Source organism: Mustela putorius, unplaced genomic scaffold (assembly GCF_011764305.1).
Source record: "Mustela putorius furo isolate JIRA1106 unplaced genomic scaffold, ASM1176430v1.1 tig00003834_pilon_pilon_pilon, whole genome shotgun sequence".
Lineage (NCBI taxonomy): Eukaryota > Metazoa > Chordata > Mammalia > Carnivora > Mustelidae > Mustela > Mustela putorius.
The window spans coordinates 120,368,578-120,394,415 of record NW_025421987.1 but is presented as its reverse complement, the minus strand read 5'-3'; the positions used below and the strand labels follow the sequence as shown (position 1 = coordinate 120,394,415).

At 32.4% G+C, this 25,838-nt stretch overlaps 1 protein-coding gene across 2 annotated transcripts in view; it reads left to right on the top strand.

The window, feature by feature from the left end:
• TOP2B (DNA topoisomerase II beta) overlaps positions 1 to 25,838 on the top strand; it is a 57,808-nt gene that overhangs the window by 16,366 nt on the left and 15,604 nt on the right. For both annotated transcript variants that reach the window (XM_045088977.1, XM_045088976.1), the window contains exons 4-25: positions 384 to 447; positions 4,060 to 4,205; positions 5,060 to 5,157; positions 6,253 to 6,465; positions 9,035 to 9,208; positions 10,850 to 10,951; positions 11,041 to 11,178; positions 12,527 to 12,665; positions 12,993 to 13,150; positions 13,425 to 13,550; positions 14,479 to 14,589; positions 14,669 to 14,774; positions 16,307 to 16,416; positions 16,773 to 16,865; positions 16,957 to 17,071; positions 18,491 to 18,612; positions 18,799 to 18,947; positions 19,478 to 19,709; positions 21,277 to 21,411; positions 22,172 to 22,372; positions 23,532 to 23,727; positions 23,875 to 23,966. In XM_045088977.1, the coding sequence (XP_044944912.1) occupies positions 384 to 447; positions 4,060 to 4,205; positions 5,060 to 5,157; positions 6,253 to 6,465; positions 9,035 to 9,208; positions 10,850 to 10,951; positions 11,041 to 11,178; positions 12,527 to 12,665; positions 12,993 to 13,150; positions 13,425 to 13,550; positions 14,479 to 14,589; positions 14,669 to 14,774; positions 16,307 to 16,416; positions 16,773 to 16,865; positions 16,957 to 17,071; positions 18,491 to 18,612; positions 18,799 to 18,947; positions 19,478 to 19,709; positions 21,277 to 21,411; positions 22,172 to 22,372; positions 23,532 to 23,727; positions 23,875 to 23,966 (3,020 nt within the window). The remainder of the gene's footprint in view (positions 1 to 383; positions 448 to 4,059; positions 4,206 to 5,059; positions 5,158 to 6,252; positions 6,466 to 9,034; positions 9,209 to 10,849; positions 10,952 to 11,040; positions 11,179 to 12,526; positions 12,666 to 12,992; positions 13,151 to 13,424; positions 13,551 to 14,478; positions 14,590 to 14,668; positions 14,775 to 16,306; positions 16,417 to 16,772; positions 16,866 to 16,956; positions 17,072 to 18,490; positions 18,613 to 18,798; positions 18,948 to 19,477; positions 19,710 to 21,276; positions 21,412 to 22,171; positions 22,373 to 23,531; positions 23,728 to 23,874; positions 23,967 to 25,838) is intronic.

The window sequence follows — 25,838 nt, the reverse complement described above, 5'->3', positions numbered from 1 at the left end:
GTATAAAACCATGAGTTTTTTGAAGGAGATCAAGAGAAAATAGTTGTTTCCAAGACAAAATATAATTAAACTCAAATTTTTTCTTTTAGATCTAACCTGGATTAGGGGGTTGTAACCTATAGATGTTTTTTAATTTTATATATCACAAAATCTGCCCTTCCCCTACCCCCAATTTATAATAGAAGACATAACAGTAATTTAGTGTGATATCAAATTTAATATATTATTTAAAAAATAAAGTTTTTATTAGAAGTTAGTAGCAATAATTTCAGTAACTATTACCATATATAAATGTTTATATTAACTAGGGGTATACATACAGTGTCATATTTATTCATATAACTTTATATATTTTATTAATAATCAAAATATTTAATTTGTAGTCAATGCAGCTGACAATAAACAGAGGGACAAGAATATGACTTGTATTAAAGTTTCTATTGATCCGTAAGTATATTTCAAGTTTAATTTTTTTATGCTAAGTTGTTTTATTCTAATAGTTCTCAAATACTCCTCAAATGAATACTGTATACAATTAGTACTCCTGAAGTTTCCCTTTTGCCTGAGATCTTGTTATTTTTGCCTCTTTTAGCCAGAATATACTATACTTTTATAGTTCTTCTGTCATTCATGATCTTTTACTCCAAAGTACTTCCTTATGGGAACACTTGGAAACCCATTTTTCTCCCTCTTTGATGCTGCGGTTATTGTTGCAGGTGATTATAGTAGTCATTCACTCTTTCCTTCTTGCTTTGAGAGTCAAGACTCAGTGCTATTGCTAGTACTAGTCCAGTTATATTATAGGTTAAGTTTATTTGTTATGACCGATATTTGGGCTTTCCCATTATTTGTAACATCATTTGTAAATTATGAACTGCTGGTATTATAGAGTACATACCAGGTGTTCAGCTAATTAGATCTCACTGTGGTGATTTGTTTTGTAGAACTGAAGGGGAATGAAAATAATACCGTTTTAACTTAGAAATATTACTGTTACATTGACCCTGTTTCCAACAGCGTGGCTTTTGTAAAATATTACATTATATTTGTATTTTATTAATAATTTAGAATTATATCAAGAATTTTCTCTAATATGAAAATTTAACTAAGGTATAGTCTTACTGTCAACTAATCTAATTTTAGATGGTTTAAGATTATTATATATGAAAATATAACATTTGGTTATACCATGAAGTTAGCTGTATATTAAAATATTATCACAAACTACAGAGGAGCTTCAAACTTTATACAATGGTTAGTATTTGCTGGCATCTGTCTGATTAAAAACAAATGTGAAAGCACATTAACCAGAGTTTTAATAGCCCTTCTAATTTAAGTATGCTTGTTTATTTAGGGTTAAAACTCTTAAATCTGTAGCTTTAAAAAATAGTATACACTCAAACTGAAATACGTATACAGATATATTTTTATTTTTTTTAAGTGGGATTATATACTTTTTCTATTTTTATTTGATATATTGTGGACAGCCTTTGTTATTAACTTATATAGATCTACTTAAATCTTTTTAACTATTACTAATTATTTTATTATGTTGATATATCATAATTTAACCTCTTAACATTTAATGATTATTAGATATTTAGGTTTTCCAGGTTTCTTTTTAGCTTTAAATATTTCAAAACTTTATTTGTAGCTTATTCAAACACAGTATTCTTTTTCTTAGTATTTCTGTGAAGGTTATTGATGAAACAAAGGATATAGTTGTAGAGCTCTGAATCATTGTTCAGAACTTATTAAATGCCAGATTTGGGAATTGATATAGATTGAATTTTTCAATAGAGAGAGGTGACTTTGATAGGAAGTTCAAATTTCATACTCATATAGATTTACTGTATGTAGGAGATGTCAAACCTTATTTTTTAAAAAATAATGGATAATGTGATAAAGATAATGGATTTACAAAATACCTATCTTAATTATAGTACCATATATGATATTCTAAATTGGATGAAAAAAAATTTAAAGGTTTACTTACGAATGTATTGACTTTGTATCATTTTGAGATGTTTAAGATCTGTAATTTTCCATTCATTGTCTTTCTTTATTTCCTTCAGAATTCTTCTCTATTAATATTATGCCTGGGATGTCTAAAACAGTAGTGTAGTATCTGGCCCTTGTTTCTAGGGTCCATTGTCTTTAAGAGGCACAAGTGGAACTATAGTAGGCAATTTGAAACTGTTATATATTTAAACATTCAGCTGTGTATTCTGTAGAGATTGTTTACTCATTGGAGAGATAATCTAATCTCCTGAGGTACTCAATCAATTTTTTTTTTTTTTTTTGCTAGTCTTGGTATATCGTGAGAGTGGCTGGGTAAAAGGTAAAAACTGAAGTCATAAACTGGCTCTCAAAGTTAGGGTTAAATTTTGGCTAAACAAAGAGTAAAAAGATGCTAAAGTAAGGAAAAACCAGTAAACAAAGAAATGGAAGAACTGGGAATGAACCTTCAGGACAAGTAACAAACTGATTTGAAGAAAAAACAGGATATATGTTGCCAAATAGTGGGAATTAAATTTGACTATAATTAAGGATCTGGATAATGGGCTGTGAACATGCCATAGAGGAGTTTTTAGCTTGATTTATAATATTTAAGGTGATAGCAGTCTAGACTTGTATTTTGGCATTTGGAATGAAGAAAGGACTGAATACTGATAATAAATGAATCTCAGGACAAACTAGTCATGATGACTAAAGACTAGAGAATGATCAGGAGATCTGAATTTTTAAATGCTATAAAAATTTGAGTCTAGGACATTTGAAGAGTTAAACCTATATTGGACAATAAGGGAAAGAAAAGTTGGTGGCTAATTAGAAAAAGAAGATGATGTGCTAAAAGTTATTTGTTAGCTAGCTTCCTTTCTTCCTTCCTGTTTAATTTGATTTAATTGATTTCCCCTGGTTATATGGTTTTAATTTTGGCTTTTATAACAAATTTTTTGGTTGTGTAACTACTTCTCATACCTCTTCAGAGAGTAAGATATATACGTGTGAATGAAACTATCTAAGAATAATTATGAATCAGATTGTCAGATGGTAGTTTTTTTTTTTAAGATTTTATTTAGAATTATTTGACAGAGATCACAAGTAGGCAGAGAGGCAGGCCGGGTTGCGGGGGTGGGGGAAATCATGCTCCCTGCTGAGCAGAGAGCCCCCATGTAGGGCTCATTCCCAGGACCATGACCTGAGCCGAAGGCAGAGGCTTTAACCCACTGAGCCACCCAGGCGCCCCCAAATGGTAGCTTTATAAGCTAATTCTTAGTGTTGGTTATGAAGCTGTGTTTCTTTGTAGATTTGGCTTTTAAATGAGTAAAGGGATTATAGTGTATACTACTCAAAATGATAGGGTAGACAAAATTTTCTATCAGGACTACTGCCTATGTCAAGTTGCTATTAGCCATAAGAGCCTCTACTGCATGCCATTCAGGGCTTAAATGGATGGTTTTGTGATAAGGAAACCTAAAAAACCTAAAATAGGTAAAATCTAGATATTTTAAAACCATTAAAATTAGTTGATGACCATGATTGCCACAATGCAAGCAGCCCTGTATAATATTTAGGGTGAGAATGGAATACATTTCCTGCTATTTGTCCTTTTCCATATGTACTGCAGTAACAGTTAGGAAATGAAAATGGCAATGGCTCCTGGCTCTGCAGACCTTGTGGTTCATAGGTGGTATACTGGTAGAATGAAGCAGGAAGATCATGGCTAATATATATGAAAAGAAGACAATCTGGAGCTGACTTCTTATAGCTTTCACCGCTTTTACTATTTTTTTGGGGAGGTTGGGAAGAGTTTCTTTTCCTGAGAAATTTTTCAGTATTACCTGTAGGGCTTAGTGGCCCTACTTTAAGTTATGACTTGGGTAGAGATGTGTATCCTCAGCAAGTATTTTCTTGAAAGATGAGTGTCTTTCAATTATTAATGGCTAGAGTTTTGCTTATAATTACTCAGGTTTGTTCTGGATTACTTCACTTTTTATGGAAATTCATATACCTTTAAGCCATGTTAAGCTCTAAACTCTGCTTGTTTATTTACAGTGAATCAAATATTATAAGCATTTGGAATAATGGGAAAGGCATTCCAGTAGTGGAACACAAAGTAGAGAAAGTATATGTTCCTGCGTTAATTTTTGGACAGCTTTTAACATCCAGTAACTATGATGATGATGAGAAAAAAGTAACAGGTAAAGTCTAAATGGCTGATCAGAATTTTTGTTGAATTTTTTTTATACTTCCAACTAAAAATTTATTCCTATATAAAATATTACAGAAAAGGAAACCTGTGTAGCTTTACTGTGAGAAAATTCTTTTCAGAATTAATATCTATAAAAAACTATCACATGTAAGTATTATCTTGATTATAGTCCGACAGGCATTTTAAAAATTAATTCATAGTATTTATGCTACATATGCTACAACTCCTGGAACTCTAATCTGGCTGACAGTTTGAGTTTTAAATTAGAGTACTGATGAAAGTCAGATATATGATTCCTATGTATGTGAACTTATTATTGCATTAGAAAACTGTGTCTTTTGGTATCAATTAAATTACTTCTAAACTGTTTTACAAGGGTCAAGATCACAAATCTAGGTTTTGTAAATAGAGTTGAAGTGCTTTGATTGTAACCAAATGTTTTCCTACTTATTTCCATTGCTCAAGAGTAGGTTGATGGTTTTCATTTTCAAAACCAAAACTTTAGGAAGTGATGTAGATTAAATTTTTATAATAGAGAAGTAACTTTGATAGAAAACTCAGATTTCATGTTTGCATAGATTTACTTGATGATAGGAGATTGTAAGCTTAATTTTTTTTGAAATTATGATGAAGTTGATGAATCTACAAAATACATGTTAGTTATATTATTTTATATGCTAAATCTTAATTGTATTTTACTTTAAATGAAAAAAATCTCAATATACTCTGAAATATTCAGTTGGTGATTGTTAAAATAATGCAGTAAAATTATTTTGTAGGTAAGTTTAACAAAGTTCCTAAAATCCTTTTCATTAAACCTTTCAAATTTGATTGTTTTTACAGGTGGTCGCAATGGTTATGGTGCAAAACTTTGTAATATTTTCAGTACAAAATTTACAGTAGAAACTGCTTGCAAAGAATACAAACACAGTTTTAAGCAGGTATGATAGAAATTCTGATTGTGTGTGTGTGTGTGTGTGTGAGATGTTGTATTGCTTTTCTAAGATGATAGAACCTTAGGTAAATGGCAGTGATGCCTATATCATTTTTTGTATTTAAAGCATTAAGCATGTCAGAATAAAGACTTCAGAATACCTGAAGGTTTTATATAAATCTTTCTCCTGTTCCTTGAAAATGAAGAGCTTTATTATACTTTTCCTTTACCTAGTTAAGCATTACTGATAATGCCTTGAACCTTACAGACTTACTGAAATGTATCCACTTAGCATATTTGAAAAATTCCTCATTGATTCATCAAATTCATATTATAAAATTCTGTTTTATTTTACTCTGGTAGAATTTTGAAAAGAGTTTGAAAAGCTAAAGTAATTTGGTCAGGGAAAGCATCATTCTTATTTCTGTAAAATTTTAAATGGTCATGTTGAAGAGTTTGAAAGTTATTTTACTAATAGTGTATAAAGTCGTGCAGTTCATTTTGCTTATTTTCAAATTAGGTTCTTATAATAGTGTTCCCCTCCCCCCTTATCTGTGGTTTTGCTTTCCATGGTTTTAGTTACCCGCGGTCAACCGCGGTTCAGAAGCAAATGATCCTCCTTCTGACATATCGTTGGAAGGTCAGTAGTAGCCTAATGCTGTGTCACAATCACTTTATCTGGTATTGTAGGCATTTTATCATCTCACATCATCCAAGAAGGTTGACTCCAGTACATTAAGATATTTTGAGAGGGAGAAAGACCACATTCATATAACTTTTATTAAAGTATAATTGTTCTATTATTAATCTCTTATTGTGCCTGATTTATAAATTAAGCTTTATCATAGGTGTGTTTGGAAAAAACATAATACATATAGGGTTTGGTACTATCCGTGGTTTCTGGTCTTGGAACATAGATAAGGAGGGACTACTGTAGTAGTTTTTAAATTTTTTCATTTCTAATATCAGTTTCCAGGATTGGTTTGTTGTGAAGCTGGAAACTGGATATAAATGGTAAATGACTGTATTTTGTGAATTGAGTCTTTATGTATTATAAAATATAGAAGCATATAAAAATATTTGAGTATTTTTTCTTTTAAAGACATGGATGAATAACATGATGAAGACTTCTGAAGCCAAAATTAAACATTTTGATGGTGAAGATTACACATGCATAACATTCCAACCAGATCTGTCTAAATTTAAGATGGAAAAACTTGACAAGGATATTGTGGCCCTTATGACCAGAAGAGCTTATGATTTGGCTGGTTCATGCAAGGGTGTCAAGGTCATGTTTAATGGAAAGAAATTGCCTGTAAGTGTCTTCTAAAATAGTAAATGCTTTATTATTTTCTGGGCAGCTTACAGTTAAATCTAACTGCTAAGCAGTCAGTTATCTTGTAGAACCATTAAAAACACAACACAGGATTCTATTTTACTTTCATTTATAACATTTCCTGTATTCCTAATTTCTTGGCATAAATCTGAGTTTCTGATCTTAACCATGTATCTTCTGCCTGGAAATTTTTAATTTCTTGTAGTTAGGTCTGGCAATAAGTTCCCTCAGTCTGTTTGAGAGAGTATTTTCCTTCACTTTCAAGAGATACAGAGATATATAGAATTATGGGTTTACAGTATTGTTTCTTTTAATGTCATCCAGTTGTCTTCTTGTTTGCATGGTTTGTGCTATAGTTCCTATCCTCTTTCCTCTTTTGGTAAGGTGTTTATTTTTCCCTTTGGGTACTTCAAAGGTTTTCTCTCTCTCTCTCTCACTTTTTGTTTGTTTGTTTGTTTTGAGAATGGTATGCTTAGGTGTTTTTATGGGAGTTTGGTTTTGTTTTTTAACGTGTATTTTTTTCATTCCATTTTCTGAGCTTCTTGGATCTGTTGTTTGGTATATGTCATTAATTTTGAAAAAATTTGGGCATTATTTCTCAAATAGTTCTTTGCTGTTCTTTCCTTCTGGTATTCCAGTTATGCATTTGTATATAGTTTGGTATTGTCCTAAGCTCCTGGATGTTTTTCTCTGCCTTATTCACTATTTTTTCTTTGTGTTTCAGTTTAATTTCTGTTGCCCTATTTTTAAGTTCACTAATTTTTTTTCTTTAATATGTCATGTCTGTTGATGAGTCTGCCCATGGCATTCTTCATATGTTCTACTGTGTCTTTGATTTCTAGCATTTCCATTTGATTCTTATACAACTTCAACAGAGAAATGGAAGCTATATTGTCTATTTTCGCCATTAGAGCCTTTAACATATTAATCATAGTTATTTTAAATGCCTTATCTGATAGTTAAAACATCTGTGACATATCTGAGTCAGGTTCAGATGATTGCTTTGTCTTTTCATCTGTTTTTTCTGTCTTTTGGCATGCCAAGCTTTTGTTGGCAATCAGCCACATTGTATAGGATAGTAGATATGGAGTAAATAGGCTTTGGTATCAGGATTTATGTTTAATCTGTACAGAAAATGGCTGTGTTTGCAGTTAATTGTTTTTGCAGTTAGCTAGCATTGATGTTTGTTATTGCTATGGGCACCAGAAACTTAAAATTCTTCCTTGTTTTTGGGCCTTGCCTTGGAGCTGCCCCTCAGGGAAGGTCTGTCTCTGCAGCCCTACCCTCTGAAACCCACTGTTACTATTGGAGGCCTGTTAAAATGGTAGTAGGTTATAGGATGCTTATGTCTGATTGAGATTCAAGACTTTGGAGTACATACTGGCCCTGTGTCTCAGGGTTTTGGCTTTCACAAGTGTTTCTGCCTTTCCTCTAGAGATAGAGATTTTTCTCTGCCTTTTATTTTCTTCCCCTAACTGCAGCATGTATCCACCACTATTCTCATTTAGTATTACGGCTCCTTGCTCCTTAAAATAAACTTTTTTTTTTTTTCACCTTAAATGAGATGGGAGTGGGATGAGGTAGGGCTGGAATTATTTTATTCCAGCTATAGTGATATTTTACCTGTACTCTTTAGCAGTATTCTTCCCCCTGCAAATTAAAGTTTTTGTTTTGTTTGCTTTTTGTTTTTGTTTTATTTTTGTGGTTGGGATGGGTAAGAGAGATGAGTCTGGGTGGAATTCCCAGTAGCTGCTATTTTTCTCATCCCCCAACCAGCAGCACCATGGTAGGGAGCTTTTTCTAGATTTTCCCTGAACTTCCCTGTGAGAAACTGCTGGTTTCTGGAGAAAAAGCCTGTAAGTTGAGGATCCCCTTATGGTGACAGTCCTCAAGTGCTTCACACACCCATACTGTCCATATTTGTCTTAAAGCAAGTTGTCGAAATTTCTAGTTTAATGTTCCTTTTGGCTTATATGACCTTAGGCAGTTTCTGCCTCACCTAAGCAAATTGGTTAGTGTTCTGTGTCTCTCTACAGATAGCTGTTTCTCTTAAGACTATGAATTCAGGTTTCTTGAGTGTTCTTGAAAAGTCAGTTTGCTGTCTGACCAGCAGTTTTCTTGAAGGGCAGAAGCTTGCATTTTCTTTCTTTCTTTCTTTCTTTCTTTCTTTCTTTCTTTCTTTCTTTCTTTCTTTCTTTCTTTCTCTCTCTCTCTCTCTCTCTCTTTCTTCTTTAAACCTTCTATATGTCTGAACTCAAAGTAGATATCTACTTTATTTGAAAACTTAAACTTTTGGAAAAGTTTATAATAATTCACCTGTCCAGCTTTTACTTCATACTCTCTCTTTATCAGGTACATACAGAAATGAATTCTTTTTTAAAGGGTAGGGATCAAGGAATAGAATGGTGGAAGTCTTGAAGGTTTGGAGCTGAGAAATAAGAGCTGTTGTGAGTGAGGGAAAATTAAAGTGTAAGAGTACCTGATGGCATTTACCTAGTTGAGCTGCCAATATAAGATTGTTTATTGGTTTTGGTTTTCAAATTAATAGGTAAATGGATTTCGCAGTTATGTAGATCTTTATGTGAAAGACAAGTTGGATGAAACTGGAGTGGCCCTGAAAGTTATTCATGAACTTGCAAATGAAAGATGGGATGTTTGTCTCACACTGAGTGAAAAGGGATTCCAGCAAATCAGCTTTGTAAATAGTATTGCAACAACAAAAGTAAGTGTGCTAATTCTTTGTTACCATGTCAGCGATAGAACAATGTTTCATTAAAAACAAAATAAGAAACAGTAACAAAAACCCCCAGATCTGCTTTTGTGAAATAAAAATTGGCTTATGAAAATGAAAGCTTATTTTTATGAAAATAACTGTCTTATAATTTATATAAACATCATTGAGCATTGAGTTTATATTAGTGTTTATAGTTGAATACATTTATATTTTATGAATTTAGAATGTTAACACATTCTTTAGTCTGCTCTGAGTTTAGAGTGTAAAAGAAAAAATAATGGAGTCTGTTTTGGGGTCAGATTGTGGTACGTGTGTTACATGCTATTCTGAGAAGTTTGAACACGGTTCTGTAGGCTTTTGGATTGTGAATCCAATTGCATTGGATCGAATTGAATGAAATTTTTCTTGTCTAAATTTGCATTTGCCCATTGATCATAATAAAGTCATAGACAATACAAGCATTATTCTAGAATAATCTAAAGCAGTGATTTGATAATTTGTCACTCTTGTTCAAGTTTTAGCTTATTCTTTTTAATACTCAGTGTTTTTTATAATCTAGTATCACTTTCTCAAGTCAACAAATTTTGCATCAGTTATGATTGCATTTGGTTATATGTAATAGAAACCCAATATACAGTAGCATAAAGAGGTAAAGGTTTTATTTTTTCTTCTTATAACTGGGGACTGGGAGTAAGTAGTCTTAGTTTGGTACTATGACTCTACAGTATCATCAGGGACCAGCAGGCTCTTCCTGGCTTTAAAGCCATCCTTAGCATGTGGCTTTCATTCTTATGCCTTTAAGATACCTGCTGGCTTCTCTATGCCTCAATTTCAAGTTCTAGGGAGAGAGAAAGAGGCTGGGCATATGTGTATATCAACTAAATCACTCCCTTTTTCACCAGGAATAGAGTAGTTTTCCTGGAAATCCCATCCAGTGTACCCCGCTAACATCTCTGGCTAGAACTGAGTCAAGTGGCTATCTCTAGCTGCAAGAGAGTCTAAATTGGTTAATATGTTCAACTGGGCATGTTGCCAGATAAAAAATAAGTTTAGGTTTTTTAATAAAGGGAGGAATGGACATTGGATGGCCAACTGGCAATGGCTGCCACATTCCCTAAGTATAAATCTTGTGTCCGCCAGTATTTGTTTTCACTTTCATGGTGTTTTTTTTTTTTTTTTAATTTGATTGTTTTTACTTTGTGTATAGTTTTATACAGATAGCTAATTGGCCCTAGAGCCAAAAAGACCTTATTTTTTCATTTTTATTTTTATTTATTTATTTGTTTGTTTGACAGAGTGAGAGAGGGAACACAAGCAAAGGGAAGAGGGAGAAGCAGGCTCCCTGCTGAGTAGGGAGCCCAGTGTGGGACTTAGTCCCAGGCCCTGGGATAATGAACTGATCCTAAGGCAGATGCTTAAGGACTGAGCTATCCAGATGCCCCAACTCCTTATTTTTTATATCCTAACTCTGCAATTCTGAGATTCATGTTATGCTTCTGCATAATTGGGTTAATAGTACTGACTCCACAAAGTTATGAAGATTAAATGCTTATTCAAGGAAAAAAAAAGAAGTATTTTGCTACCCTAATTATAGAAGATTTTATATTCTATTTTTTTGTTCCTCTTTAGGGTGGACGTCATGTGGATTATGTAGTAGATCAAGTTGTTGGTAAACTGATTGAAGTAGTTAAGAAAAAGAACAAAGCCGGTGTATCAGTAAAACCATTTCAAGTAAGTGGTGCTTTACATATTCTGTTGAATTATTAAATGATATCAGTTCTGATGTTAACCTTTTTTTGGGGGGGTTATGTTTTCAACAGGTAAAAAACCATATATGGGTTTTTATTAACTGCCTTATCGAAAATCCAACTTTTGATTCTCAAACTAAGGAAAACATGACTCTGCAACCCAAAAGTTTTGGGTCCAAATGCCAACTGTCAGAAAAATTTTTTAAAGCAGTGAGTAAAATTTTTATTACTTCTTAGTGTTGGTTTTGAGAATTAAGTAGTTTTCTTTATTTATTTATTCTCTTTGTGATTAGTTTCTCTTAAATGCTGTTTTAACCTTTCTGAAATGAGGTGAGAGTACAAATAAATAATCTTAGGTTTATAACTGAGCTTTTCAGTCCTTAATAATTTTTGATAATCTGTTGTATATAAGCAAGATTTAGTTTACTTCCCTCGTTTGGCAGTACCATCAGTAAATCTGTATTAAATAAGCATATGTAAAATGCCTTTAAATATATTTGCACTGGGAATCTAAAGATGAATAAATCACAGCTCCTTCTCTTTGGAAGTTTATATTTTGGTGGAGGAATGTTGTATAATTGCCATAGAAAGAACTTAATTTATCACATTCTGGTATTGTAAATTCAAGGATATGCTCTTAAAAACAAAAGTTGTTTTTCAGGTTCTAGCTTAAAGCCTTTAGAGATAGTACTTATGATGCATCTAATGATGAATTTTGAATACAAAGGACTCTACATTCATGCTTTTGCAAAATTTTTGCCCTCATAGCATTCATGATGAAGTGATTTGGTTTTAGATTTTATACTTTTTCATTTTGAGTGGATAAGTTTAGATTTGGCAACATAGTCCACCTCTTTTTATATCTCAAATGTTTCAGAGGACTATTTCTTATGCCTAAAATCAAACTACCCAGGATAACGAAAAAGAAATAGCTCCAACTTAGAGATTCTTCACTCTTCATTTTGGGTTAACATCTTGTCACACATGGACTCACTGCATGGTGACACACAATATATAATGTTGAAAACCTCATTACCAAACTTTTTAAAAGAATAAAGGTGATAAATAAGTTCTTGAATTTATCCTAATGTTTCCTCTCACATTAGTAGTTTTTGTCATAGCAAATTTGTGTTTTTGTGTTTTTGAGGAATATAAGAAATGTCAGTGTCTAGAATTTCACAAGTAGTGAATTCATGGGTGGATCAGTTTTTACCATGTTAATTTTTAACAAAATTAATATGTAAAAGAAAGCTATTTATATTTTTCATGGGGTTTATTATAATAGAGTTTTTCATATTTTGGTAAGTTGCCCTTTATTCATCTGTTTATATTTTTGTGCAATAGGTTATTGGTTATAACTGCCTGAGTTAGCTTTACTGTAGTTAGAGTAAAATTTACTAGCATATATTATTATTATCATCATCACCATTAGTGTATTACCGTATGAACACTGTGTTTCACCATATAAACATAGTGTTTCAAAGATTCCAAGTATTATATTTTAGCAAGGTGTATGAACTTCTGGCTTGTTTGTATATCATTATCCTTTAATTTTTAGGCTTCTAACTGTGGCATTGTAGAAAGTATTCTGAATTGGGTGAAATTTAAGGCCCAGACTCAGCTGAACAAGAAGTGTTCATCAGTAAAGTATAGTAAAATCAAAGGTATTCCCAAACTGGATGATGCTAATGATGCTGGTAAGATTCGGATTTTCTTTCAAGATTTAGATTTAAGTTTTTACTTATCTAGTCATAGAAATATTCATTTTTCACATGTAGTTAGACTGTACAATTTTATGTTCAGAGTATAAATTTCCTTCATTAAAATTGCCACATGTACCACATATTGCCAATTTTCAGGGGATAGAAATTCAGTAAATTTTACTTAATGATTAAACTATGCTGAACAATTTACTCTTATAGTCTTTTACTGTCATTATTGTGATTATTAATTTTTCTGGATTCATTTTTCTCATTGGTAAAATTGAGGAATTTGGAATATATGTCATTTTTAATATCTCTCAGGTGGCAAACATTCCCTGGAGTGTACACTGATACTAACCGAGGGAGACTCTGCCAAATCATTGGCTGTGTCTGGATTAGGTGTGATTGGGCGAGACAGATATGGAGTCTTTCCACTTAGGGGAAAAATTCTTAACGTACGGGAAGCTTCTCATAAACAGGTATCTCTCTCTCTTTCATATCTCCACACACATATGACATTGTAATACTTTATTAAAATTGTTGAACTTTTAGAAGTAAATTCTGACTCACTTTTTATATATTTCAACACTTTTTTAAACAAAAGATTTTATTTTTAAGTGCTTTCTACACCTAATACGGGGCTTGAATTTACCATCCTGAGATCAATAGTTGGCATAGTCTGCTGAACTGACTGAGCCAGTCAGGCACCTCTCAACACTGAACATACTTTAAATTATTTTTCTTTTTGCACAGATCATGGAAAATGCAGAAATAAACAATATTATCAAAATAGTTGGTCTACAGTACAAGAAAAGTTATGATGATGCAGAATCTCTGAAAACTTTACGCTATGGGAAGATTATGATTATGACTGATCAGGTTGGTTTAAAGGTTGCCACATATTTATAAAACTTACCTTTTTCAGAGTGCCCTTTTGATATTTGTTTCATGAAACTCGCTGCAAGAAAGTAAAAGGGAAAATAATTGTACATCAAAGGCAGGTAGTAGAAAACATTCAATGGCAGTGTTTGTGTGAGACACATTTTACATTATCTAACATATTGGGCAGCCATCTTTTTGGTTATTTTAAAAATGTTTTTAAATGCAATAAATATGAGAAGAGTAAAATGCACAGTAGTATTAATAAGGTTGAAGCCTATGTATAAGTTGAAAGGAAATGATGAAACTTAGAAGCAACAAAGACTGATCAGTAGGATGATGGATGATGTTTGTATATGATGGCATAATTTGGGGTGTGCAAAAACTAGGACTTAAATAGTAAAATGGCAGTAATTAGGAAAGAACTGGAAAACCAAAAAGGAAGAATTTCACATGCATCCAACATGTCTCATGTACTCTAATTAAAAGCATTTGTAGAGAAAATCTTTCACTGAAAGTTTCTAGGTAGTTTTAAGCAGAAGTTAAGCAGTTTTTATATCAAGATGGGACTTGTGAATACCTGTACTCCACAGATTTCCCTTGTTCAGTGAAGTGCCATTATAACCATGTTTTATGTATTCACATCCTTAAATCATTCTTTTAGTGAAATCAACATAAAACATATAGGGACAGTATATTTTGTAATGATGGGAAGATTTAGTCTATCATTAGCTAATTTCATTATTTGAATTTTAAGAAAAAATTCTTTACAAACCAGTAGAGATTATCCTTTAGATAAACATAGTAAAGTGCAGTTTCAAAATTTGAATGGAATTTGCCTGTGCTATATTCATCCATTTAAAAATTTGGTTATAAATAATTATGTTTCATAAAATTATTATAGCACTCTTTACTAACATTTATTTAGGATCAAGATGGTTCTCACATAAAAGGTCTGCTTATTAATTTCATCCATCACAATTGGCCATCACTTTTGAAGCATGGTTTTCTTGAAGAGTTCATTACTCCTATTGTAAAGGTACTATTTACATTAATATATTTTTGTACTGTTGTCTTAAAGAATAGCAGAGAATTAATTTTTTTTTTTTTTTATTAAGGCTAGCAAAAATAAACAGGAACTTTCCTTCTATAGTATTCCTGAATTTGATGAGTGGAAAAAACATATAGAAAACCAGAAAGCCTGGAAAATAAAATACTACAAAGGTTTGTATTTTAAAATACTTAAATTTTGTGAAGTTACCACTGACGTAAATATATTTTTGAGATCATTATAAAATATTTTGAAAGTTTGTTTTAAACTGCAAAAATAGCTATGGCTAGTATTCCATTGTGTATATATACCACATCTTCTTGATCCATTCATCTGTTGATGGACATCTAGGTTCTTTCCATAGTTTGGCTATTGTGGACATTGCTGCTATAAACATTCGGGTGCATGTGTCCCTTTGGATCACTACATTTGTATCTTTAGGGTAAATACCCAATTATCAAAAATAAAAAATTAAAAAAAAAAAAAAAAAAAAAAAAAAAAAAAAAAAAATAGCTATGGCTGATTTTTAAAGAATTTATAAAAAATTTTATAGAAGTAGAGAAAGTGGTATGATGGGTTTCCCATGCGCTCTAATAATCATCATTTCACTGCCAATCCTGTTTATCAGTACTCTTCTCATATCCTCCCCATTAATTTGAAATAACTTTTAGATTTTATATAATTTTCATTATACTTTAGTATGTATTTCTAAGAGAATGTTTAAAAAAAAGTTCATAATTTCATTATCATACCTTTCTTTAATAACCTTAATTATTTAGTCAGTGTTAAAATTCTCCTGATTATAATAAAAATATTTTGTTTTGAGTCTGGATCCATCAAGGTCCACAAATTGCATTTGGCTTGATAAATCTATTAAATCTTAATATTTTGTTCTCTTTTCATAGTTTTTTTTTTTGCAGTTTATTTGTTTAAAAACTTGGATTGATGTCCTGTACAATTTTCCACATTCTGCATTTTGCTGATTATCCCTGGCATTTCATTAAGTATATAGTATGTTCCTCTGCCTCTTATTTTCTGTTAACTAGTAGTTAAATTGGAGGCTTGAGACAGATTTGGATTAGATTTATGTGGCATAAACATTTAACAGGTGTTATTGTATATTTACCTCAGGAGGCATGTAATGTCTGGTTTTTCTTTTTCTATTAAAATTGATCCCTTGGTACAGGTGTTGCCAGCTTGATCTATCAGCTTTTCAACTAATGGTTTTAAACAGCCATTAATGTTCATAATTCATACAAATTTTTTCAGCTCTTTTGAAGAACTGACTAACTTATACATATCTAAGTTTGTACAATGATTATTTGATATATGTGTATGTTGTAAACTGATTACCACAATCAAGTTAATCAACATATCCATCACCTCACATAGTTAATTTTTTATGTGGGTAGAGGGATCATTTAAGATCTCTTTCAGCAATTTTCAAGTATATAATACAGAATTATTAATTGTAGGCAACATGCTATACATTAACTCCCCAGAACTTATTCACCTTATAACTGAAAGTTTGTACTCTTTGATTGACATTTCCCTATTCTCCCTCTCATCCCAGCCCCGTACCTGGCAGCTACCATTTTACTCTTCTTATGAGTACAAATTTTTAGATTCTACGTGTAAGTGAGCTCATACAGTATTTGTTGTTCTCCGTCTGGATTTTTTCAATTTTGTTTTTAAACTTGTGCAGGGTTGGGTACCAGTACAGCTAAAGAAGCAAAGGAATATTTTGCTGATATGGAAAGGCACCGCATCTTATTTAGATATGCTGGTCCTGAAGATGATGCTGCCATTACCTTGGTAATGAAGTTAATTAAAGATATTTTTTCCTAATATCCATCCCCCTTCCTGCCATACATTTCTTTCTAGTCTGTTTTTTCTAGAAGTGTCTTTTGAACTCTAATGCCCAAACTAGTTAGTCTTAGCATTTCTTCACTCCAGTCTCACACACAGATTATGCTCTGCTTTTGAAGTTCCTTAATTGAAAGGTCTGTTCAAGTATATTTTTGACAAAAGCCTGTTGGGAATAAAATTCAGTTTCTGAGAAATTAGTTATTTGCCTTTATACATTTTAATTGTATGATGAAATTAATTTAGGCTTTTTTGGAAATTCATTTAATTTTTAATGTGTGAAATTATTACCTGGAATCTTTCAGGCATTCAGTAAAAAGAAGATTGATGATAGAAAAGAATGGTTAACAAATTTTATGGAAGACCGGAGACAGCGTAGGTTACATGGCTTACCAGAGGTTAGTCATATTGAGTGGTGGTCTGGGGGAAGAAAGAGACTAAAATTCATGCAGGAATAATGACAGTGTTGCTATATAACTTTTCTCTTAGCAATTTTTGTATGGTACAGCAACAAAGCATTTGACTTACAATGATTTCATCAACAAGGAATTGATTCTCTTCTCAAATTCAGACAATGAAAGATCTATACCATCTCTTGTTGATGGTAAGTAGCTTTTGTTTTAAAAATTTTTCTCACTTTTGTATGTAGTTATTGAGTATATTTTAATTCCACATACTCTTAGCCATTCTTATAGTAAAATTTAAAATTCTGAATTTGTTTTTGAGATCTTTTGGTAGGACTGAAATCCTTTATATTCCTTAATTTGAATCTCTTCAACTCTTTTTAAGCTTTTCAGGAAAATTTAACCTTAGAGCCAATTTTTAAAGATTTTGCGCCAGGCTAATTGCAGACTTTTTAAAATAAAAAATAAAATGGGATTTTTATAAGTTCGATAATTTCTATAACATAAAATAGTTATCCAAGACTAAATTTTAAAAACACATTTATACCTTAGTACCCAAAACGTAACTTATCGAACTTGCTAAAAAAATATTTAGAAACTGGTACCTGGTAGGGCAGATTTTTATCTTCTATCTAGAAATACTTAATTTTCATTTTATAACTTTTAGCAAGTTGATCTTTGTGGGTTTTCAGCTAATAGCAGATGGTTCTACCCATTCATTTAATTCAGCTTTAAGTTACATCCCTTCTATGAAGTCTTCTCTAACAGTTGCAGTCTACATTGGTTTCAGATGCCTAAACTTCTATTCCAATATTGTGTGCCTCTTATTTTACTTGTGTCAATTTTGCCTCCTCAATTAGATTATAAAATTCTCAAGGAAAGTGGCCATATTTTGTCATCTTGTTTCTACCATGCTCTGAGCCCACGATGATGATGATAGCTAGCATATACTGAAAAGTTTATTACTGTGCTCATTGGCCTAGAGCAAGAAGAATGATAAGGAAGCAGAATGCTTTGCTTGCGTTATCTCATGTAATCCTTATGATCACCCTGTTAGGAAGGTAATTATTTCTACTACACTGATGAGGATGCTGAGACTATTGGTTTAGTAATTTGCAAAAAGTCAAATGGTAAATGGCCAAGTTGAGAAGAGTATCCAGATGAGTGAGATTCTAAAGCCTGCATTCTTAACTGCCACAACACATCTCTTCTTTATAAGGGTTTTCTGATTTGGGATACTCTAATAATATACTTTTTAGGTTCATTGATGGTTTGCTGCTACTTTTAGTTACAACTGACATTTTGGATATATGAATGTTCAGCAGCTCGACAACTCCTGTGAAAGGGCTTTGGTGCCATTGAGCAGTTCTTTAAGACCAGAAAGGGTGGTCTTTTACTTGGCACCTCACTTTTGGAAGAGACTGAGATGGTATAACAACATGTTACTATATACTCACTGTGTTACAGAATCTCAAGTAACGATTTTAGTTATTTTTTAAAAGCAAACTATATCTTTGCTTTTATCTCTCAAATATATAGAACACTGTTGTCATTAAAAGAAACATTGCAGCTATATCTGGAGTAATATTTTAAAAGAGAGTTGTTCTTTATAAAAATAGGATTTAAACCAGGACAACGAAAAGTTTTATTTACTTGTTTCAAGAGGAATGATAAACGTGAAGTAAAAGTTGCCCAGTTGGCTGGATCTGTTGCTGAGATGTCTGCTTATCATCATGGAGAGGTAAGCATTAAGATTGGAATCAACTGAAAACTATACTTTTGGCATGAAGAATGATAATTAAGCATAATAAAGTATTTTTTCTTTATAAGTTCTTTGGAAAAGTAAGAGAATCAAGAATTTGGATGCTAATGAAATTAGGGAATATGTATAGAAAATTTAATGTTATATTCTGTTTCTATGTTATAGCAAGCATTGATGATGACTATTGTGAATTTGGCTCAGAACTTTGTGGGAAGCAACAACATTAATTTGCTTCAGCCTATTGGTCAGTTTGGAACTCGGCTTCATGGTGGCAAAGATGCTGCAAGCCCTCGTTATATTTTCACAATGTTAAGGTAACAGTTTGCTGGTACAGTGATATAAAGTTCTACTTGAAGTATATTGGAATTAACGAAATGTTTAATAGAATTTTAAGTATGGAGAGATGATTGTGTACTCTGTTGAGGGTGAATGTTCCAAATTACTTTAGTGCAAATAGAATGAAGTTTGTTGATCGCAGTGTTTGTGAATTATTGGTGAAACCAGTCCTAATTGAAGAATTTTTCTGATCCAACTTTACTTTTTAGGCTGAGGAAGGGTTTTAGGGTTTAGTCAGAGAAAGAGGAAATCCATACAACATAATTTATCAGTACTAAGAAATTGTGTGGACTAGTAAGTAAGCGTTTAAGTAAAATGGGGCTATTTTGTTTTGGCTTTCTGCCTGAGAGAAATATATTTGGTAATAAGCTGAGGTAAATTGTATTTTTAAGTATATATAATCAAAATTTTAAAAACATTTTTCTTAATTTTTGAAATGTAAAGTCTTTATGTATAAAGTTTTATTTCCTAAAATAGGACATTTTCCCATATTTCTTCCTTTCATTAGCTCTTTATCAAGATTGCTTTTTCCTGCTGTGGACGACAACCTGCTTAAATTCCTTTATGATGATAATCAACGTGTTGAGCCTGAGTGGTATATTCCTATAATTCCCATGGTTTTAATAAATGGTGCTGAGGGCATTGGTACTGGATGGGCTTGTAAACTACCCAACTATGATGCTAGGGAAATTGTGAACAATGTCAGACGAATGCTAGATGGCTTGGATCCTCATCCTATGGTAATTATTTAGAACTTACTGCTTATATTGTTTATTAACAAATGATAATGTATGAACTACAAACTCCAGTCATTTTAGAAAAGTAGTGGAAGGAACCATTTGCATTTTGGAACGTATTGCAGAAAATAAAGACCTTTTTAGTGTGTAACTTGATATGTGCTTATAGAAAAAGATACAAGCTTTAGAAAAAGCCTGGAGATGAGGATTATAAGTAGAAGCTTTATTGAAAATTAAAAATACCTCATATTTCAGGTTTGTAGACATCTAAATTATATAGAGAATAGTGTTTTTTTACAACAAAATTACATGCAGCTTTGTTTTTGTTCTCAAACTAAGTCATATCAGAATTGTAAGGAATCTTAAAAACACATTGTATATATTTTCATATATCCCCATATTTTTAAAATTTTTGCTTCTATATCATCCACTGTGCTTGTTTTTGTCCTAAATTACCTCCAAGAGAAACTTCTCAAAAAAGCGTCCTCTCTTCTTCTGTGTGATTTAAAATCATCTGGAAATTTCCCTTTATCATGATACACTTAAATACATTTAAATTTTTGTATTACAAAAATGGTAGTGTTCATTGTAGAAAACATAAATAAGAGGAAAAAATACTTGATAAAACCAGCATGTGGAAACAAACTTTTTATTTTTATGTATTTCTCTCCAAGTTCTATTTCATTCTTGTATTTTAAAATAAAATATTGAGTATGATTTAAAAATCTTTTTCTCCTTAAATACTTTAAAGTACTTTAAAATATTTCTAATAGAAACATAAAATGCTTTATGATTATAGTGTTTTAATTCTTTCAGATGTGTTTTAGACTATTAGGACAATTTATTTGGTCAGTACATGCTTTTCATACGTTCGATGTATAGGTAGGTATATATATTGTTTATAGAAAAATATATATGTAGAATATTCAAAATATTCAAGCAGACTATGAAAGAAGAGTAGTAGTATGGAAGGCAAATCATTGGAGAAAAGTTGGAAAGTTAGATTGGGTCCCGACTGTGGAAGACTTTCAAAATAACATCCAAGGAGTTTGATTTTAAAGGATTATTAATCGAGGGGAGAAGGAGGTATAGAGGCAATAGACTGAAAAATAAATATTCCAAAAAGACTAGGAAAGATGAAGCTAAGGGTTTTTGTGTATGTGTGTGTGTGTTTTAAAGATTATAGATTAATTTATTTGAGACAAAGAGTGAGAGCAGAGGGAGAGGGAGAAGCAGACTCCCCACTGAGCATGAAGCCCAAGGCTGGGTGGTGATATCCCAGGACTCTGAGATCATGATCTGAGCCAAAGGCAGACACTTAACAGACTGAGCCACCTAGGCATCTAAGCAAAGGTTTTGAGATTGGGAGACACTAAGATTATATTAACAGAAGCTATGCATTCAAGATTGAGTGATTATTGGGAGATGGACTACTAAGGTTGAGGAATTTAGTTTCAGTCATGTTAATTTGGTAGTAGTAGTAGACCATAGACTAAGGGGCATTCAGATATTGTACTGGCAGTTAGGAGAGAAGTCAGGGCCTTAAGTTATTTTTATTTTTTCTCTGCAGCTTCCAAACTACAAAAACTTTAAAGGAACCATCCAAGAGCTTGGTCAAAACCAGTATGCAGTCAGTGGTGAAATATTTGTGGTGGATAGAAACACAGTAGAGATTACAGAGCTTCCAGTTAGAACTTGGACACAGGTTAGTAGAAGTATTTTAGCTGACTCTCAGGAGGTCAGTGCAATGCTTTCTGGGACGAATATGATTCCATCATTGTTTGTCCTAAGTCTTTATAGTGTTTAAAAATTCCTATATACATTTTGACCATCCAGTTGAATTTGTGCTTTGAATATTCAAATAGTAATTTAGAAGTTTAATTTCTCTAAATGTTGAATTTTTTTTTCTTTAAAGATTTTATTTATTTGACAGAGAGAGACCACAAGTAGGCAGAGCAGCAGGCAGAGAGAGAGGGGGATGCAGGCTCCCCTCTGAGCAGGGATCCCGATGCAGGGCTCAATCCCATAACCCTGAGATCATGACCTGAGCCGAAGGCAGAGGCTCAACCTACTGAGCCACCCAGGCGCCCCTAAATGTTGAATGTCTTAAGCTAGCTTGGAATCCTTATGACTATGGTCAATAAATTCATGTCTGTATCAGCTGTTACAGATCTTAAAGTATGCATGTCCTTTCTTGTCAGATGGAGTTGACCGTCATTCTCTTTATACTTTCAGCCTTTTCCTTGCCCTTTGGTGTATGAGCAAATCAGAACCATTACGTTGTGTATCTTTCACCATTGAGCCCCCCCATATATAGTCCTCTATAGCGACTGGGCAGAAGATAGAGGGAAGTTTTTCTTTTTTCTGACCAGAGTTGGGAATCTTCACAAAATTGCATGACTTGGTAGTATGAGAACATCAATGTGTGTCAGGAAAATAATAATTTATTTTTAAATCTTTTATAGGTATACAAAGAACAGGTTTTAGAACCAATGCTCAATGGAACAGATAAAACACCAGCATTAATTTCTGATTATAAAGAATATCATACTGATACAACTGTGAAATTTGTGGTGAAAATGACTGAAGAGAAGCTTGCACAAGCAGAAGCTGCTGGATTGCACAAAGTTTTTAAACTTCAGACTACTCTTACTTGTAATTCCATGGTAACTGATTAGATTTTCTATTTTAATGTTTCTTCCATGCCATAAGTAGAATTTTTATAATTGGTTTCATGATGGTTGTGGTTGTAGTAAATCTGAATGGTTTTCCCCCTGATATTTGCTGAAGACTCTGTAAAGGTGCATTCCTTTAGATTATTATCCACTACTCTTAATCCCAACTCTGCATTTGTACATCTGGGCTTGAGCACATAGGATACACAAACTGACCAAAAGTTATTGGAGTGATTAGTGCAGGATTTTCATGTTTTTCATGCCTATTTCTGGTAGCATTTTAATTGTGGAGTACTTCTCCCCATAATTCTAATCTGTTTTATTAAACTTGTATATTTGTGTTTGTATGTAATTGGTGAGAAAGGTAGAAAGTGAACATGTATGATTACCCTCATTCCATTCCAAATGAGCTTTTAGGCATAAAGAAAAAAATCCAGTAGCACAGTGGCTGAGACAAACTGCCATCATCTACTAAGAAAGACAGATAGAAAAAAGGAGAAAAAGGATAGAGAAGAAGTAAAATTTTCCTCCAAATTGAGAAAGTTTGAATGAATTGTAATTATAAACAGAGACAAATATACATCTATTGAGTATATAGAGGAGAGAGAACTTTAATGTTTATAAACTTAGAATGTTTTTAGTTTGAAAAAAATGTTCTTAGGTGGTTTTATAGCCATTTTGAATTAGAACCTTTTTTTTTTAATTAAAGATTTTATTTATTTATTTGACAGAGAGATCACAAATAGGCAGAAAGGCAAACTGAGGGAGAGAGGGAAGCAGGCTCCCTGCTGAGCTGAGCCTGTTGCGGGGCTCAGTCCCAGGACCCTGAGACCATGATCTGAGCCGAAGGCAGAGGCTTAACCCACTGAGCCACCCAGGTGCCCCTAGAACCTTTTTTTTAAAGGACCTGTTTTTATTTTCAAAATTATTTTAAATATTTTCATTGTTCTGAGAATTTATCAGTTTCTTAGAGTTACCAAAAGAATATTTACCGAAATGTACTTAATTGTTTTGGTTCTGTTTAACAACTTTTAGGGGTGGTATGTGTTCATTTAACTGTGTTATAGTTATTTTAAATACTGTAGATGTCATACAGGTTAAAAGTACCAATACAGATTTATGTCATCTTCAAAAACTGTGTTTTCATTAGGTACTCTTTGATCATATGGGATGTCTCAAGAAGTATGAAACTGTTCAAGACATCTTGAAAGAATTCTTTGATTTACGATTAAGTTACTATGGTTTACGTAAGGAATGGCTTGTAGGAATGTTGGGAGCAGAGTCCACAAAGCTTAACAATCAAGCCCGTTTCATTTTAGAGAAGATACAAGGAAAAATTACTATAGGTAAGATGCAATCTTTAAAAAATTAAACGTTAGTTAAAATGGAAAAAAAAAATCTTTATTAATAGAAGACATTTTTATCAGTAGAATATAAACAAATACAAATTGAATCTCTTTTCTTGATCCTAACTTTATTTTTCCCTCACATAGAGAATAGGTCAAAGAAAGATTTGATTCAAATGTTAGTCCAGAGAGGTTATGAATCTGACCCAGTGAAAGCCTGGAAAGAAGCACAAGAAAAGGTAATCATTTGCAGAACAAGACATTCAGAGAAGCTTTTAAAAGCAAATTCCAAAACAAACAAAAAACCCAATCCCTAAATTTTAAATTTAGTACTGCTATAAAGGTGCCGAGTTGTCTGTTTGGAGACTGAAGTCTTCTGTTTATCCACAGAACAGATACAGTACAGGAATTTGCAGTGCACACCCACCACAAAGCACTTTGCCAGTGTGACTCAACCAGGGCCTGGAGAAATGACTCCAGGTGTGAGAAGGTAGCTCAGTCTTGTTGGCCTTTTTTCTGAGCCTGCCATTAAAGGGTGTTGTTTGTGGTGGTGGTTTTTGTGAGGTGCATGTGTACTATCTGGGAATGATACTGGGTAGCACATACATCATTTCACACTGGTCTTACTATGGTGATAGTATGGTATCCAGTCACCATTCACTTCGTCTGGTTTTGGTTTATGCTGGGAAGACTAGAGACAAAATGTTTAATATTATAGTGTTATTGAGCACCAAGTATGTGCTCTGCCCTGTGCTTAGATCTTTGACTAGAGAGTTAAACCCTGGAACTTCAGATTAAAAGTCTGATGTTTTATTAATTAAATTGTCCATTTCGGATCATAAAGGACTAGTATTAATTCAGTGAATGGAATATTGAAACTTTGAGAGTCTTCTCAAGAATTTCTTGCTATTGTGTATAATTAAAGAAAAATTTAAAACAATACAACATTGTGATTGAGAACACAAATGTACAAAAGGAAGAAAATTATGGAGATGACTAATTTTTTACTTAATTAGAATGTGTATATTATCATACTGATAATGTTATTATCCTTAAAAAATACAGTTATGATTATATGACATAACTTAAACTGACACTTCAAACTTCCTTACATTTGTGAATTCTAAACCCACAGTGTTTTCCATATTTTTTATCAACTACATTGACATGCTTTTTTAATATTATTTAAACTTTTTAAAATTTTGGTCAGTAGAATGCCAGATATTAGAGCAAGTAAAATTAGAAGAAATTATATATTTAATAATTACATATTAAGATAATAGACTTATTTATTGTTTGGGGAAAATGGGGTGGGACAGGATGGGGAGTATTCAAAATTAAGATGATCCAAGCACTTTGCTTTTCTTTTAATGTATTTTACTGCATTTTTGAATCCCAAATTACGGTTTATACACTGCTTGCCCTTCTGTATGATTGTTGGTTTAAACTATATCTTAAAAAATATTAACTAGTAAACTAGTTAATTTAATGCCTAGTTTTAAAAGGTAAAGGTGTGTAGGGATTGAGAATGCCCTTCCAGTGGAAGTAGACTTTATGGGAAAAAACCTAGTGGTTGGTTTCAAAAATTTCATTGTCACCATCAAAAATTTCTCAGCATCTTGACCATGTGTTCACTTTGGGAGTTAAGGTAATAAAAGGAGCTGCTCTTATAAGAGTGTCCTATTGTGTAGATTTGGAGAAGAGAGAATTTATAAAGGAGATAATTATGAGATTAGAGTTTTTTTTTTTTTTAAACATAATAGAATTCTGTCTGTGGAACTTAAAATTTTTCTTGATTTCTGAAAATATCCTTAGTTATCTTCATGTTAAACAATGATGATACACATATATTCATTGAGTGTTTGTTAATGATACTTTGGGTGTCCTCAAAATCTAGATCAAATAGATTACTAAACTGTGGATCTAAACAGGATTTTATGACACCTTAATAATATTTTAATAGTAGGGTAACAACTTAAATATTCCAAAGAAACACACTGTTTCATGAAGAATTTTTAAAAATGGTAGAATTGACTAATTTGTTGTAAATACTGTTTGTCTAGGTACTTATTAATCATTGATCAACTCAGCAACAGCATTTCTTATTTGGC